The sequence below is a fragment of the Manis javanica genome, chromosome 6 (genome assembly GCF_040802235.1).
Source record: "Manis javanica isolate MJ-LG chromosome 6, MJ_LKY, whole genome shotgun sequence".
NCBI classification, from domain to species: Eukaryota; Metazoa; Chordata; class Mammalia; order Pholidota; family Manidae; genus Manis; species Manis javanica.
Genome location: NC_133161.1, coordinates 86,777,199 through 86,794,497, shown reverse-complemented (window position 1 = coordinate 86,794,497; position 17,299 = coordinate 86,777,199). Strand labels below are relative to the sequence as shown.

At 38.4% G+C, this 17,299-nt stretch overlaps 1 protein-coding gene across 1 annotated transcript; it reads right to left on the bottom strand.

The window, feature by feature from the left end:
- Positions 1-76: 76 nt before the first annotated feature.
- On the bottom strand, positions 77-16,479 carry PSMC2 (proteasome 26S subunit, ATPase 2). The gene is made up of 12 exons (XM_017676821.3): positions 16,315-16,479; positions 14,520-14,557; positions 13,864-13,945; positions 13,051-13,150; positions 7,951-8,082; positions 7,461-7,533; positions 6,988-7,083; positions 6,177-6,341; positions 5,523-5,610; positions 613-815; positions 423-519; positions 77-334 (listed from the first exon to the last, which is right to left on the bottom strand). The coding sequence occupies exons 1-12, from the start codon at positions 16,382-16,384 to the stop codon at positions 177-179; spliced, it is 1,302 nt and encodes a 433-aa protein (XP_017532310.1). The 5' UTR covers positions 16,385-16,479; the 3' UTR covers positions 77-176.
- Positions 16,480-17,299: the final 820 nt, after the last annotated feature.

The following is a 17,299-nucleotide window of genomic DNA, read 5'->3' as shown; positions in this document are numbered from 1 at the left end:
TAATAAGCCCTTCTGCCTAATGACATTAGACATCACTTTTTATTGTACTACAGAGAAAAGACATCTGTAAAACATGCAATTTTGAAACCATTTATTTGTATGAAATGGTTATTAACAAGTCTCGAAAAGGTTAGGATTCCGATTAAAAGAAGTGATTTCATGACAGCCATCAGGGCTCAGTTGTAGGTCATATAGCGGGGAGTAGCACTGAATTTAGCATAGGACTTAATGACCTTATTTACAGCTTCCAAGAAATCCTTCTCAGTAGCAATTTTTCGCCGAGCTCTGATAGCAAACATACCAGCTTCTGTGCAGACACTTCTAATCTCAGCACCTTTAAAGTGAAAAGAAAACAATAGACTGAATTAAAGCAGCCTGCATAGACAGATCAGCAAATATAGTAAGCAAGACTTTCAACCTACCAGTGCTATTTGGACACAGTCGTGCTAACAATTCAAATCTGATGTCTCTTTCAACACTCATTGAACGAGCATGAATCTTAAAAATGTGAGTCCGACCCTGAAAACAGGGGCATTGACAAATATTAAAATGGAAAAACATCCAAGAAAAACTCCAAGAATCTCTTTTCCTAAGATGAAATGATTTTCTTACCTCTAGATCAGGTAAGCTAAACTCAATCTTCCTATCCAGTCTCCCTGGCCTCATCAGCGCTGGATCCAAAGTGTCAGGCCGGTTAGTGGCCATTAGCACTTTAATGTTGCCTCGAGGATCAAAACCATCCAGCTGATTGATCAGTTCCAACATGGTTCTCTGCACTTCATTGTCACCTCCAGCACCATCATCAAAACGAGCTCCTGAAAAGACAAAAGGAAAGACAGCCTCTTCAGGTCCACTTAGAGTAGCACTAGGCGTAACTGGAAAGCACCGTGAATCTCAGTCCAATCACACTCTACAGCGCAAGTGGGCTCTCACTTTTAAGCAAATCCTTTAAGAACAGCCGGCTTTACACAAAACTAATCAGAAAGGGAATCTTTCAAAAGGATCATCATAGATTTAATTTTGGCTCCTTTTTAAATCCTCTTCGAGGAATTTCATTTTTTAAATCACTCAAGAACACCTCCATTGTTTAACACAATATACACCCAGACTGGGCAATAGAGCACATGCGAACCTTAGCACTTTAATGGTGGTTGAATGGACAAGAAAGTGTCATACTCCCTCCAATGAGTTCTACACAATGATATAAAGGGCATATAAAAGTGTAGGCATAGGGTCTGTTTGTGTTTATGCAGAGGATCAAAGCCTAATTTGGCTACCCCGAAAATGAACTAAGATACAATATGAAAAAGAACTTCCAACATCAGCACTCTCGGGAAGACTCATGCCAGAAGATGACCATCAAAAAACCCCAACAAAGATCCATGCACTGCTACAGGTGTAGATGCACTCATCCCACCAGTTCCTGGACTTGCCATGGGAATGAAGAAGGAGATATCTAAGCTGGCCTGTGCATACAGCAAAACAACAAATTTGACTGGATCTAAACTGTTGGAACTCAACCAAGAATTAGGAGAAGTGCAAATTGTAGCGCTCCAAAATCTTACAACTACAGACTATTTACTGTTAAAAGAACATATGGGATGTGAACAGTCCCCAGGAATGGGTTGTTTTAATTTGTCTGATTTCTCTCAGACTGTTCAAGTTCAGTTGGACAATATTCACCATATTATAGATAAGTTTTCACAAATGCCTAAGGTGCCTAACTGGTTTTCTTGGTTTCACTGGAGATGGCTGGTAATTACAGGTATGCTTTGGTTACATAACTGTACTCCTATTATGTTAATGTGTGTGCAATTTAATTAGTAGTTTAAAACCTATACATGCTGAAGTTACTCTACAAGAAGGTATGTCAAAGAAATAATCAATCTTCCCAGGTTTTCTTCCACCTGCTACTTCTATAGCTTTTCTTCTTCCTTCCTAATTATAACCCTTAAGTAAAATTCGTGCCTCATATCGAATTTACCGAGTATCATAATTCTTCCAAGTGGTAAAGACACCTCAAGACAAATGCTGGGCATAGAAGCCACAGGGCATAAAATATGCAAAGAAGTAAAAAGCTAACCTTTTCAAACAATAAGGCTTCTCTCTCACTTACCAACTTAACATTTCCCTGTATGGCCCCAGAAGATGACTGGTTAGCCAGAGACGGGTAAGATTCCTCAAGGGAGGAACAACCCAAGACAGGCACAGTCGCAGGGGGGCCATCAGGTGAGAAAATGGGGATCAACAGAGGTGAGGCTTAGAATCTCCCCCTCCCCTGTTCTGAGAGAAATCTTCTGCATACGTGGATGTTTTATTGCCCTTGTCTAGCTTGGATTAACACATAGTCTACAGGCACACACCTGATCATCTACATTTGCTCTCTTACAACACTAAACTATGTTTTCTACCTTTATCTTGTATCTACCTACCACTTCAGCATTTTATTAAAAATAATAATAATAAAGAGAGAAATGTGGTATCCACATATAAATCAAGTATAAAAATCAAATGAATATTCATATTTGAACTGACTGTTTATAGTTCATAATGCATGATCAAAACCAAAAGCCTCTGTGATGACTGCCCTTGTAATGTTCACCATGTAACTTATTCACTATGTAAGAATTTGTTCTCCATGTAAGAACTTGTTCGTTATGCTTCAGAAGATTGGAGACTGATGAAAATTAGGCTTGGGGTGGATTAATGATTGTGCATTGAGCATTGACCCCCCCCTATACAGAATTTTATTGTGGTTAACAACCATTTGATCAATAAATATCAGAGATGCCCTCACACACACACAAAAAAAAAGTACACACTTCCAATTGTAAAATAAATAAGTAACTGGGATGTAATGTATAGCATAAGGAATATAGTCAAAATATTGTAACAACTTGGTATGGTGATAGCTGGTACCTATAATTATCATGTATATAAATGTTAAATCACTGTGTTGTACACGTGAAACTAATGTAGTACTGTGTGTCAACTACCCTTAAATAAAAAAGAAAGTAGGTTGAGACTGATCAGGAAAAGCCAGACTAGCAAAGAGGCCCGAGGCCCGAGAGTGCACAGACAGTGCTTGAAGCCAAGGAAGGCAGAAGCTATGCTGAAAAAGAGCAGCTTACCACCGGGCGGGCACAGAAAAAAGCAGGGTAACAGCTTTTGTGTTATTTTAGAACAGTTTGTGCTGATGAGCTTTTGTTGTGGTAACATTCTTCTTTTAAAAGAACATTTTCTTCCTCCCCTCTTGATGAAGCAATTCAGCAGGAAGTGAAAAAAGGAGGAGGAGCATGTGACAAAAGATATCCAGGAATCTGTGGATCTTGGATTGTAACACCTTCTTAACTGTCATGCCACCCATCCCCCAAGTCCTCTGGTCTGGCCCTCAGAGAGAGACCAGAAAACCTCGAGGCCTCATTCACCACAAAGAACATGGCTCTGTTCCCAGCACAGATGCATAGAATTTGGGTTCTTTGAGACTAAGAACAACAAATGCTGGCGAAGATATGGAGAAAAGGGTACTCTCCCACACTGCTGGTGGGAAATGTAAGCTAGTTCAACCATTGTGGAAAGCAATATGGAGGTTCCTCAAAAACCTAAAAATAGAAATACCATTTGACCCAAGAATTCCATTCCTAGGAATTTACCCAAAGAAAACAACTTCTCAGATTCAAAAAGACATATGCACCCCTATGTTTATTCCAGCACTATTTACAATAGCCAAGATACTGAAGCAACCCAAGTGTACATCAGTAGATGAATGGATAAAGAAGATGTGGTACATATACATAATGGAATACTATTCAGCCATAAGAAAGAAACAAATCCTACCATTTACAACAACATGAATGGAGCTGGAGGATATTATGCTCAGTGAAATATCCTCTCCACCAGGTGGAGAAGGACAGGTACCAAATGATTTTCCGCATTTGTGGAGTATAACAACGAAGCAAAACTGAAGGAACAAAATAGCAGCAGACTCACAGACTTCAAGAAGGAACTAGTGGTTACCAAAGGGGAGGGGTGGGGGAAGGTGAGTGGGGAGGGAGGGAGAGGGGATTGAGGGGTATTATGATTGGCACACGTGATGTGGGGGGGTCATGGGGAAGACAGTGTAGCACAGGGAAGGCAAATAGTTACTCTGTGGCATCTTATTACACTGATGGACAGTGACTGCAATGGGGTATGGGGGGGGGGAACTCAATAATATGGGTGAATGTAGTAACCACATTGTTTTTCATGTGAAACCTTCATAAGAGTGTATATCAATAATACCTTAATAAAAAATGTAATATAAAATAAAATATATTTAAAGAAAAAAAAAAAAAAAGAAAGTGTCATACTCTTCCAGATTTCTCAAAAGTATCCTTAAAGATATGGATAAATCCCTAATACAGTAGAACTATAATAGCTTCCTGCCACATTGATTTGGATATTAGAGGACTCTGGGTTAATGTCAGGTTCTCTTTTCATTCAACCAAAATAGTTAAAAAGAAACCCTCCAAATACATATTTCCATTTTTAAACTATAGAAGTACATACTATTGTATTACTGTATTATGTACATGACAGAACAAAAAAATGGAAATTTTAAAAATGAGATTAAAATTAAATATAAAAAAAACTCTAGCATCTTCTTTCTGTACACAGTCTACTTTGGAAATCACAGCTTCAGAGCATCCTGGCATCATAAAGTTATTCCAATGACACTGTAAAATGACTTCAGAGTCACAACACTGCATTGATATACTGTGGTCACATGAAGGCCCTTGAAACATTAGCTACAGAAAGTTCAAACCCAACAACACCCATCCAGTCTGCAAGCTAGACTGAGTAACCTAACCACAGACCTCAGTGTTACAGGGTCCACGAAGTCATTTATGTCACTAAGTTCATTAACAACTGGACACAGGATACTTCTCCAACTATTAAGAATTACTACTCTTACACATGGTAGCGATAGCCAAGGCCTAAAGAAGTTTAGAGTTCTCAAAGTCTGTCATATTTATTACTTTAAACCTCTCAAAAACCCATGAAATAAACACGGCAGAAACTGTTCCTTTCATAAGATGAGCAAACAGGCTGAGTAGTTAAAATAACTTTGTGACATATTTCATCAAATCTATGAAGCCAAAAACCACATTATTTTATGTATACTTTATGAAAAACACCACCAATTAAATTATACCCCAGTGCTTTATTACATTAAGTGAAGCTGTAGACCAAGTTAGGAGTTGTTAAAGTGTGAAAATAGGTATCACATGAGTAAAAATGAGTAAAGTACAAAGATAAAGATATTTGAAAAGTAGTGCTATATAATGTTTCTTTTTTTTTTTTTTTTGGTGTAGCCCTATTGTTTATTAGATCTGTGGCTCCAGTGCACCAGAGTGCATGGGAATTGCCATTAAATTTTGTATAAGAATAACATACCAGGAGAACTCTACACCTATGACTTTAGAACTCTCCTGCAAGCCAACCCTCAGGCCCCCCCTACCCTATAGTACCACCGTTCCTACCTCCAATAGCATCAATCTCATCAAAGAAGATAAGGCAGGCTTTTTTTGTTCTGGCCATTTCAAAGAGCTCACGGACCATTCGAGCCCCCTAGTAAGAAACATATGTTAAGAGCTGGTTTTAAAATACAGCAAGAAGTAAAAGTTTATCTTTACACATGCTGCTCCTTTTCTAATTCTTATTGTAAGCATGCTGATCAGTAATATTTCAGATATAAGATACACAGCCCTAGACTTACTCTGTAATGAAGGAAATGTACATATGGATACGTATGTGTGTATATACCCATGCACTACATATAGACGATCTGTTGTCTCTTTCTTAGAGGAATATAAAAATGCTGTACCCAAAGTGAAAGTACATGTTTTAATGCATTCACTGGGCATTTCTGGAGTATTTCTCTTATAACCCAAATCTGTAGAAAATGTCATCCTTCTGAGTAGGGAGCATACTGATTAAAAATTTTAAGCAGTCGTTTATTTGCAAATGACCACAAGGGAAGGCCAGTGGCACCTGGGTTTCTGATTACTAATTACAATCCGTCAAGAAATTTCAGGTCTTCACCTTTCAATGTGAAATTGCCATTTTAATTTTATCCATGCTTTATAAATCTTTCACAGCTATATATTCTTTTGATTATAATCAATTTACTTTACCTCACCGACATACTTCTGTACAAGTTCAGATCCAATAACTCGAATGAAACAAGCGTCCGTCCGATTAGCAACTGCCCGAGCACAGAGCGTCTTGCCTGTACCTGGTGGACCGAAGAGCAGAACACCCTTGGGAGGCTCAATGCCAAGGTTAACAAACCTCTCTGGCTGTGACAGAGACAAAATTTTTACACTTACCACTTCTGTATAATAAAAATACTACTTCTACATCAATATGTTCAAACCAACAATTCCACAATCTATATATTTGATCTAAGTAAGAATTTTACTTATTCTAAGACACAAAATCTAAACTAGACTCATATCAATACATAAAACTGAATGGCTTTTAAAAGTATTTCTACTATCCAGGTTTAACAAAATATTTTTCTGTCCAAATATTTAAAAATTATAGCATTTAAAGAACAAAAGTATTATCTGGTATTTAATATTCTAGTTTTCTGTTATCCTCCCAAGCTTAATTGCTTCAATTTAATGCCCATTTCCTCTTGATACCATTAAATCACGACTTCCTTTATAATAACCTATAACATACTTAACATATTCCTAAAGGTTCTACCTTGACCTCCTTTGTCACTCTAAATAGCAGATCTTTCTTTTTTTGAATAGGTGTGACCACTCAATCCTTTTGTTTTCTCTCTTTCTGGAACCTATTAACTCTCCACACTTCTACCCTCTATCCCCTCAAAAACTTTCATTAAGGAATAAAAATTCTTGAACTGCACAGAGCACCAAAGGCTGTCACATATTCATATACAGAAATTTAAAGTGCCAACAGACTCAAGACACTTACATGAAGTAGCGGAGTTTCAACTACTTCTCGAAGTTTCTCAATCTGTTCCTTACAGCCACCCACATCACTGTATGTGACATCAGGTTTTTCCTCCACCTAAGAGAGGGATGAAAATGTATAGCACAGAGCTACAGGCTTTTGAATATGAGTGCAAATGTTCTATACAGTGGAGTCGACCCAATACCCTAAAAGAAAAATTGGACTTGAACCAAGTAAGAATTTTAATAAAAATGGAATACACTGTTCAGTGGAATGGAACCACTTGCTATATTACTTGTTACAACACTAAGTGAAAAACAAACTAGTAAACTAAAGACAGATAAAGACTTTATCATCTAAAAATTGTTTAAAAAATGTTGGCAACTCTTTGATACATACCCTCATATTAACATCTCATTAGTTAGAAGTTCTAAAATTTTGAGATGGATGCAGTTCAAAGTCATGCCATTCCTTTTCCTCCCACAGTTTCTTACCTGCATCATAGTAACTGTTGGGTCAATCTTAGGAGGCAGTGGAATGTGAATTTGATACTTATTTCTGTCCACACTAAAGAAGTGAAAAAGATCCTCATTTACACATCTGAAAAATTTATTGAGTGAATTATGCATTCTATATACATTAACTACATTAACTCACTTAATCCTCTTAACTAAGGTAGAGCAAGTGTTCCCCCCACCTACACCTTGTTACCTCTAATGGGCTGGCAAACTCAACTCTAAAATTCTGCACTTACTTTGAATAACTGAAGCCATTCATAAAGAAGTATAGTGGGGGCAGGAGGAAGGAGGTGGGTGGGAGGTCAGGAGGCAGGTGCAGAAGAAAGGACGTTCAATTGTATACGCTACAAGCTTATTGCCTCGTATTCCACAGCACCCAGCTCATGCATTCAAAAGAAAGCCACAGGTGTGAATGTGACATGGTATCTTTAATGAAAGGAGAGTATTTGTGAAAACAGAATCTTACCCCACTCTCATGCCTTCTTCAATGTCAGTAGGTGCTACCTGATCACTGAGGTCCACCACAAACTTGGCAAACTGCTTCACGTTGATAATGTACTTCGGGTCCTCCGAATCAGCATTGATTATCTTCGTACATCTAACACAGCAAAAGTTTGATTAGAGTAAGGAACGGAAACCACTAATAAATGCATTATTTTAAGTAACTAGATTCTCTCTCGGGCATGGAGCTAATGAGCAGGTATAAACTAGAACTGCAGAACCTGGGCCACTGTTAATGAACCTTTTCTACAGACTATGCTCAATCCCAAGTATTCACTCAACTTTAGTCAAGCCACAAAATTTTCAAAAGATACATTCCCCTGAAAAACCCAAATATTTTATCATTAAGAAGTTCTCTAATTTCTTGATTTTCATAATTAAAGTCCTTTTTAGGGATACTCCTCTGTATCTTGTTATTATCCTTTTTATTTTTGGTATAGAAGACAGACATCTTGTGTTATATCAAGTAACAAATATGTTTTCATTCTTTCCTGAATTTATACTCCCAATCCATTTCTATTTTTGTTATTTTTAACTTCAGTGTATTCTTTCTCTGTGTGACATGGGAAAGGCATATCTGCAATACCCTGTACATCACAGTGGAAAGTAGTCTACATACAGCCTCTCCTCTTTTATACACTATCTACTTAAGAAAAACAGAACTCATGTCATAAGCTGATAAGCTGTACCAACAAATACAGAGAAATACAAAACAGTCTCTGGAATGTGTACATATGCAGAGCTGAAGGTAAGGTACAGAATGTAATTGCGTGAAAGGACCATTTTGTTACAAGCCAAGATCTATGGTGGGGTTGGGGGTGAGGGGTAGAATAAAGTACATATCAGTAATGTATTTATCTAATAGACACTGCTTATACTGTGTGCACAGATACAGATTTTTTTTAATCCACAGCTGAAAAAGTATATATAGAGACCTCAATTTCCAGAATGGTGGAGTAAGAACCTTTGAAAATCTCTTCCTCAAAAGCAAAGAGCAAAATTGACATTCCAGAACTCTGGAAAATTAACTACAGGCTTCTAACAATCCAAAGAGTGTTCATTCAAGAAAAATGGCTGAACCTTGGTAAGGACAGTGAGCCCTGTGCCTTTTGACTCATCCTAATCTCATCCCCCCTCTCCCAGCTCTGTGGTGGACTTCAAAGCCAACAGCCTCACAACCACGGTAACTGAAAACCAGCAGCTGCATGTGTGTGTCTGCGGAGCAGGAGGACAGTCTGTGCAGAATAAGTTTGAGGTCCCAAAGAGCCCGGCCTGCAGAGAGCTGTCACCACCTGGCCTTCCTGGCAGCTAACTGAAGAGCACCACTCTCAGGAGTTGTCTTTATTTGACCTGAATCAAAGCTGCTCACTCCGTCAACACCCCTAACCACAGGGCATTTGTTGAAAACAATCAGTGGCAATTATTTTAACATACAACTGAGGCAAGATTACCAGTTGGGGTTAACAAGAGGCTGACCAAAAAACTTCAAAGGAAAAACAGCAATAATACAAACCCTGGGAAGGGGGAAAGCTGATTTCCAGAACTGACATATTTATTTAGTTTTCATCACAAACTTTTGAGACACAAAAAGAAACAAAAATATGGCCCATACATAGGGAAAAAAGCAGTCCCTAAAAACTGTCCCTGAGAAAGTTTAGACATTGATCTTACTAAACAAAAACTTTAATCAGTATCATAAATATTTTTTTTAAACCTACAGGAAACCATGTCTAAAAAATTAATGGGAAGTATGAGAACAATGTCTCATTAGAGTATCAATGAAGAGAAATTAAACTGACACATGCTACAACACAAATGCATCCTGATATACTATGCTAAGTGAAAGAAGCCAGAAGCCAAAGGTAACCCAGCATATGATTCCACTTATAGGAAATGTCCAGGATGGGCAATCCACACTGGTTGCCAGAGGCTAGGGAGAGAGGGAAATAGGGGCTACTAACGGGGATGGGATTTCTTTCTGGGGTGATGGAATATTGTGGTCAGAGTAAAACTAAGGTATCAAGAAACACTCGGGCAAGGGTTGGGGTGGCAGTAGTGGTGGTAAGTGTGAGGAGTGGGGGGACGTGAGAGGGGAAGGGTGAGTAAACACAAGTGGAGCCGCTGCTGAAACTCCCTGACCCTCTGTCTCCACTGTTACTCCAGAATAGGGGGGACTGGAGACAAGAGGAGACTAACACTCCTCAGGGGAACATGACCCTCTAAAGGAAAAGCTCTAAAGATAGTGACGCTGAAAGCTCCCCAACTAGACGTCCCACCACAGAAGCTACAGTAAAGCTTTGGATCGACATGCCTCACTATTGGACCTAGAGCTGCTAACAGCTTTTTGGTCTCCCTCTAAAGCCAACGCCCAAAGTAAGATTACCAGATGTCTAGCTTAAAAGATGGACCCCAAACAAGCAAAGAGAAAAAGAGCACCCCAGAGGAAGCAGAAACCTTCCAGTTATCACTGACTTCCTCAGAGATGAGAACATACTACAACCATGATCCAAGAGCAAGATATTCATAAAACCACAATGAAATACCTACACTGAAGGAAAAAGAGCTCTTGGAAATTAAAAATTTGATAATTGGGAAAAAAAATCAATAAAGGACTCAAAGGTAGGTTAAGAAAATCTCACAGAAAGGGGAGCAAAAAAGACACAAAATGCAAAGCAGAACAGAAAGGTCAGCGTAGTAGAGGAGCAAGCCAGAGAGCCAGTATGCAGGTAACAGCAGCCTGGTACAGAGAAGCACCAAAGTGGAAAGGAAGAAATTATTAACAAACAGAACCTCAAGAAAACCTGCCACATGGAAGGACGTAAGAGCCTAGTACCATAGATGAAAACAGACCAGAACAAGATGACATGTCTTCATGAAATTTCAGAATAGTGACAAAGAGAGCTTACAACTTTCAGGGGAAAACAGGTCACATACACAGGAGTGGGAATCAGAACAGCTTTAGACTAACAGCACCAGGAGGTAGAGGACAACGGAACAATGCCTTCGAAATTCTTATGAACTTTACACTGGCCAAGACATTTTCAGATATATGTGGTTTCAAAGTATTACCTCCCAATGACCCCCTTTCAGAAGGCTACCAGAGAATCCAGTCCACCTAGTGAGGGTGTAAACAAACCAAGAAGAGAAACTGATGGAACATAAGCAACAGGAGAGGCAAAGGGAACCCCCAGGGGTGAGAAGTCACCGAGTGATTGTGATTCAACAGGTGTAAAGGGCAACAGGTCCGTCCCGGAGCAGGTTGGAAAGTGCTGGGAAATACTTCTTCAGGAAGGCAAACCTGAGGGAATATGGGAGGCAGCTGATGCACTGGAAGAGAAAAGCTGATGGACCTAATGCATCTGAAGAGCAATTTAGACAACCAGGAAAAACTGGGGCATTGGGTTAGTAATATACATAGAAACCAGGCAAATGAAAAAGCAAGACAATAATGACAAGAAAAACAGAGGTACAAGAAAAGAAAAGTAATCACAGTTTAGTACTGGGCTCTTTATGAGCACCATTTACTTGCCATAATTACAACAACAATGAATACTGATCTGTCCAAAGTTTTAATGTAATTGCATTAGAAGGATGTAGGGATAAGAAGGTTATTTTTGGGGATGAAGGCATAGGTAACAAAACAAAATCCTCATCTCCCATGAGGGAGCCAACAGATAATACCTAAAACTAAACAATCAAGATGCAATCTATAGTATAAGACATAGCACCATCCATTAGAAGCATGGAGGTAGAAACCAAAATAACCAGCTAAAAAATTTGGAAGTAAGTGTCTTTAAGGAAGAGGAATTGGAAAAGATAATATACACAGAACTATTTAACTGTTGTTGAAGAGCTATTTAACTCTTTAAAAACCACAACAGAAATTAAAAATAAATGACAGGAAGGAAAGATGGGAAACGAGTGAGGGAGAAAAGAAAAATAACCTTTAACTGTATTAAAGAGATAAACCCAATTTTCCAATGATTAGAATAAAATACAGGAGAGTATGTTAAAAATCTTACATTGGGCCAGGCCTTTTCTAACAACATTAAAATCCAAAAATATAATTAAAATATTGATTTATTTTATTTACCTCCTAAAAATTTAAAACAGTAGTACAACAAAAGGTACCAAGAAAATAAAAGTCAAATGACAGAATAGGAAAAACTATTTGTAGCATATTTAAGAAAAGATTAGTATGTACAATACATGAAGTGCTCCTAAAAATTAACAAGAAACAACCCATAGAACAAAGCCCGAAGGGTCAAAGAAATGCAATGTTTATAAAGTACAAGAAACACCTGTCATACTAGTAATCTGTACAGTGAAAATAAGAACAAGATTTTTCTTTGCCCAAATGGCAAAATTATCAAAATTGATAATCACATTCCTTAACTGATCAGGCAAATAGGCATTTGCCTCAAAACATCTTAGTAAGAGTGTAAATTGGTCAAATCACTTTTTTCCACAGATTTTTAAAACTATAATGACTTTGACATGAAAAAACACCCAATTCTAGTAAGCTAAACTACAGAAATGTATGCACATACATCAAGAAATACTTAATATGAATATTCAGTGTGGCACCGTGAATAACAACAGAAATTGTAAACAGTCTGGTATCTACAGAATATTATGTAATTTTTTGAAAATAAGAAACAAAGAGGTATATCTTTATCAAAGATAATGAAAGATTTCCAAATGATGTAGTTATGTCTAAAAAAAAAAAACAGCATGTGTTTCTTCGCATGCTGCTATATTCATGAAATACTCAGGAGGATTAAGAGGACCAAGTTATTTTCAGTATTATGTCTGAGGGGGCGGGCAACGGGACAGAGAGGATGGGAAGGGAGATTTTATTTTGCTCTGTATCCTTCTGTATCATTTGAATCTTTTATATGATTATGTCTTCCCTATTTCTTGAATAACTGTATAAGGCATAAAATTTTAACATCAGGTGCTCTTGTAGAAAGTTTTGCTTAATTCTAAGTAAGCAAATTCTAAGTAATATCAACTATATTGCCTGAAAATACCAGCAAAATAAATTTCCACGAACACTGCTTACCTTGCAACCTGCAAAGGCTGCTCACTCTGGAGCGTTTGCTTATCTGCAGCCAAATCCCAGAGTGCTGGTGGGGCCAGGCCAGTGTCAGACTCTTTAATACCTATACAAGGCAGATTACACAGTTCACTGAAAGGCAGTACATCACCCAAAAGCAAGATTTCTCAACCTCAACATTACTGACATTTTGGACTGAATCATTTGTTGGGGGGGTGGGGGTAGCATCCTGTGCCTCATAGGACAATCAACAGCATCCCTGGTAGATGCCACCCGCACCACCTCCCCATCAAGTCACGGGAATCAAGAATGTCTCCAGATTCTGCCAAATGTTATCAGGGAAGATTGGGCAAAATCACCACAGGTGAAAAGCACAATCCTGAAGTAGTCACAAACCAACATTTTAATTCCATATTTGATGTCTTCTGTGCAGGTCAAATACTGTAAAACTTTACCACTCAAGTTCCCAAGAAGAGAAGTTTCCAACTATTAAGCAATGACCCGGTTACTTCAAGCAGTACCATGTGAGATCATATTTTTATTCAGTAAGAAATGTTGACTCATTAGTTTACTGAATTTGGCTTTGACCATCAGAAGCATTACCTGCTTAAAGAAGGACCTTTCTCAACTGTCTAAGTGTTAAACTTGATTGTAAAAGATAGTGAAAGATTATTAAAGGAGATCCAATTTCTTAACACAAAGGAAAGATAGTAATTTTTTTAAATCTGAAATTCATGAAAGAGTAACATACGTAAACTCCTTTGATATAAATAACACATTACATTTAAAAAGAGGAAACAGGAATACATAAATATATACCAGTGAGCTCATTAATTTTCTTGAGAAGTTGTTGAATGTCATCTTCAACCTGCTTGATCTGCCTAGAATAAGTGCTCTGACCCTAGGAGATAAAGATCAGTTTAATTAGAACATCAGGATATCAACAATTTATTAAACTACAGACAAAAACCTTTAGCAGTTACAATCTTAATAGCTATTACTGTCCCCAAACTTGTGAAGTGGAAGTAGAGAAAGGGAGTATATAATTTGCAGTATTCCTGAACCAATATTTTTCCCAAAATAGACAGCACACCATTATACAAGGTAGCAAATGAAAATCATGCCTGAAATTATCCAAACTACAGGCCTATTTCTAAGCATTAAAACTTTCCTTCAGATCTCAGTCAGTTAGATATACGCAAAATGTAGTAAACATTTGTGCAAATTATTTCAAGTATTTTTCAATGTAGTACCACACTGTACTTACAAATAGTACAAAAATCATGTACAAGCTTAGACATGCTGAATATTTACTCTCTGATTTAGACAGAAACTCTGGGTAGGTAATTTTTTACAGTGAAGATTACCATAAATTGCTAGACATTCTCTTCTAATTATTTTGGAAGGATAATATCAACAGTGGTTCTTATTTCAACATAAAACATCTATATTTTGTAGACATTGAAGGGACTTACATAAGTTTTCAGCAAGGCAATATCCCCCTCATCTAGAGCTAAAAGAAAAGAGATAATACATGAGATTCAAACAAAAGAAACTAGAGCTAACAACTCTTTCTGTTCAATTCAAATTGCATTAATGAGTGAGAAAAATTGTACAAAGCTGTAATGATATAAAAGCAACCACCATATAGTTCCTGGACTCCAGGAACTTTTACCTAATTGGGTGAAGGCAGATAGAAAAGTACGTAACATAGCTGTGAAAGAGGCTCAAAGTATGTGACACAGGAATAGGGAGCTCAAAAAACAGTCTGCCAATCTAAACGATGTGGGCATTAGTCCCAGCAAGTATTTTTGGAAAAACCATTTAATCTCTTTGGGTACCAGTTTTCTCATCCCAAAATTAGAGATAAAACTAATTTTACCCTCACAGTGTTTCTATAGAGATCAAATAAGATATGGATGAAGAAGCACATAAAAGTCTATACACATGTTAAGCATAACTATATTCAGGGAAAAAATTAATACACTTACAGAATGATAACATAAGACATACAGAGATGAAATGTTAAATCTCTGTGACTAAGTTTTTCACTAGGTGACTGAGTACCTCTGAAGTTTGCAGTGTCCTAAAATACCTTCCCAGGAAGAAGGTGACTGTAGGATTAAAGTAGAGAGGAAATCATTTTTGGAGGTGGTTAGGGGGAATGGAAATGGAGAAGAAAGAGTACTAGGAGAAGTCCAATTGTTTAGGAAGGGAAGAGTAAGAAACAGGAAGAAAACTACCATAAGAACATCTAAAAATAGCTTACAAGGAACAGGAGAAAACAGCCTAAGGATGAGACTACAAAAGGGGCTACCGGGAAGAAATCACGTATGATGTGCATATCTCATGCACTATGCACAGAAGTGTCGAATGGTGAAGACTCAGGCAGAGCAATCTGGTACTATTAAAATTACAACTCCATTCTAAAATATATGCTACAGCTTGTGGTTGTGCCAGTAGTAAAAGTTGTATGAAAAGTTATTAATTGCTCTATAACTGCCATCAGCCTGGAAGAAATCTAAATGTCTATCAATAATGATTAATTACTTACATTACTGTACAACCAATAAAGTGTGACACTGCAGAAGCAGACAGACGACACTGACCTTTATAAATGATACGAACTTACCCCGAAAATGTATTGCGATTGGAAAACAGATGTACAGCATACTACACTTATGTAAAAAGTAAAAGGTATAAGCAAACTTGCTTAAATATGCATTGAAAATGTCTAGAAAGATAACGCGATGACGACACTAGTTACCTGCGTGGATAAGTGGGTGGCGGGGACCAAGGATGAGACACTTTCCAATGTATCTTTTTATGCCTTTTGTGTTTTGAACCATGTGATTATACTATCTAGTCAAAGGAATGTTTCTCTTAAAAGAAAATTATGTCTCAGGATCCTGGCTTCAGAGTGACAGCTTCGAGCGGTCACGCTTGAAGGGCAGCAGGGCAGAAAAGAGGATCCAGGTGCCCAAGCACCGCCTGGCGGGGGAACTTTCCAAGGCCTGCAAGGCCAAGCAGGGTGCTGACTTCCTTAACATCTGAATGCTGCGTTATGAATAAGAACTCTGATCAGCGAGAGATGAATAGAGAACTTGGAGTAGGATGGGGCAGCCAGAGATTGACAGGTTAACGCGGCAGCCGCCCAAAACGAAATCACTGGAGGCACAAGGGGACAGAGCGCCGAGCAGCAATCCAGCCTCCCCTCCAGGGTCAAACCTGGCCCTGCCCGGCCCGGAGCTCCAGCCATCGTCACCTGACCTCGGATGGGCTTGTCGTCCTTCTCATCCTCTTTGGTTTTCCGCTGATCGGCGCCGAGGTAGTCCGGCATTTTCGCAGACCCAAATGCCTCAGCACCTCAGCGATTACAGTGCACCTTCCTCGCTTCCGGTGGCACCTCCCTTTCCCTTCCTTACCGGAAACAAGGCGGGGCTTGGCCCTTTTGCTCCGCCCACGGGAGGCGGAAGAAAGCCCGGGAGCATCGGCACTGGGGACTAGGTCGCAGGACGAGGCAGTTGGAAGGAATATTGTCAACCTGACCGGACGCTGACTTTAAACCCTGATACAGTCACTCACTCACTCACTGTGCACGCTTGGGTAACTTTTGTGCTTTAATTTTCCCTTTACCTTTGGGTATTGTGGACACATTAAAAATAACAGCATTTCGAAAGTACCTGGCATATTAGATACGCAGTAAGGAATGGCTAGATACACAGTTTAATTTGATGTTAAATGGGATGAGGTAAATGGTTTCAGTTGTTGAAACTGCTGCCAAAGAATAGTGATACCAGGGGAAGCAGGGAAAACGTTTTTGAGAGAAATGAATTTGACAGAGAGGAAGGGAAGAGAGCAGTTAGGACACAACTGTACATTTAGACATGAAATTTAAAGATTTTTAAAAGGCTGACCTTTTTGTGCATTAAAGGACACAACAGTGAAAAGGCAACCTATGGGGTGGAAGAACGTATTTACAAGTCATGCATTTGATAATCCAGAATATATAAAGAACAACTCAACAATAAGAAAACAACCCAGTTTTTAAAGTAGGCAATGGATTTTAATAGAATCTCTCCAAAGAAAATACACAAATGGCCAACAAGCACATGAAAAGATGCTCAACATCACTAGCCATCCTGGAAATACAAATGAAACCCATGAGATACTGACTCTTACCTGTTATAATGGCTACTATCAAAAAAATAAAAGAGGAAAGAAAAATAAGTTTTGCTGAGGATGTGGAGGAAAT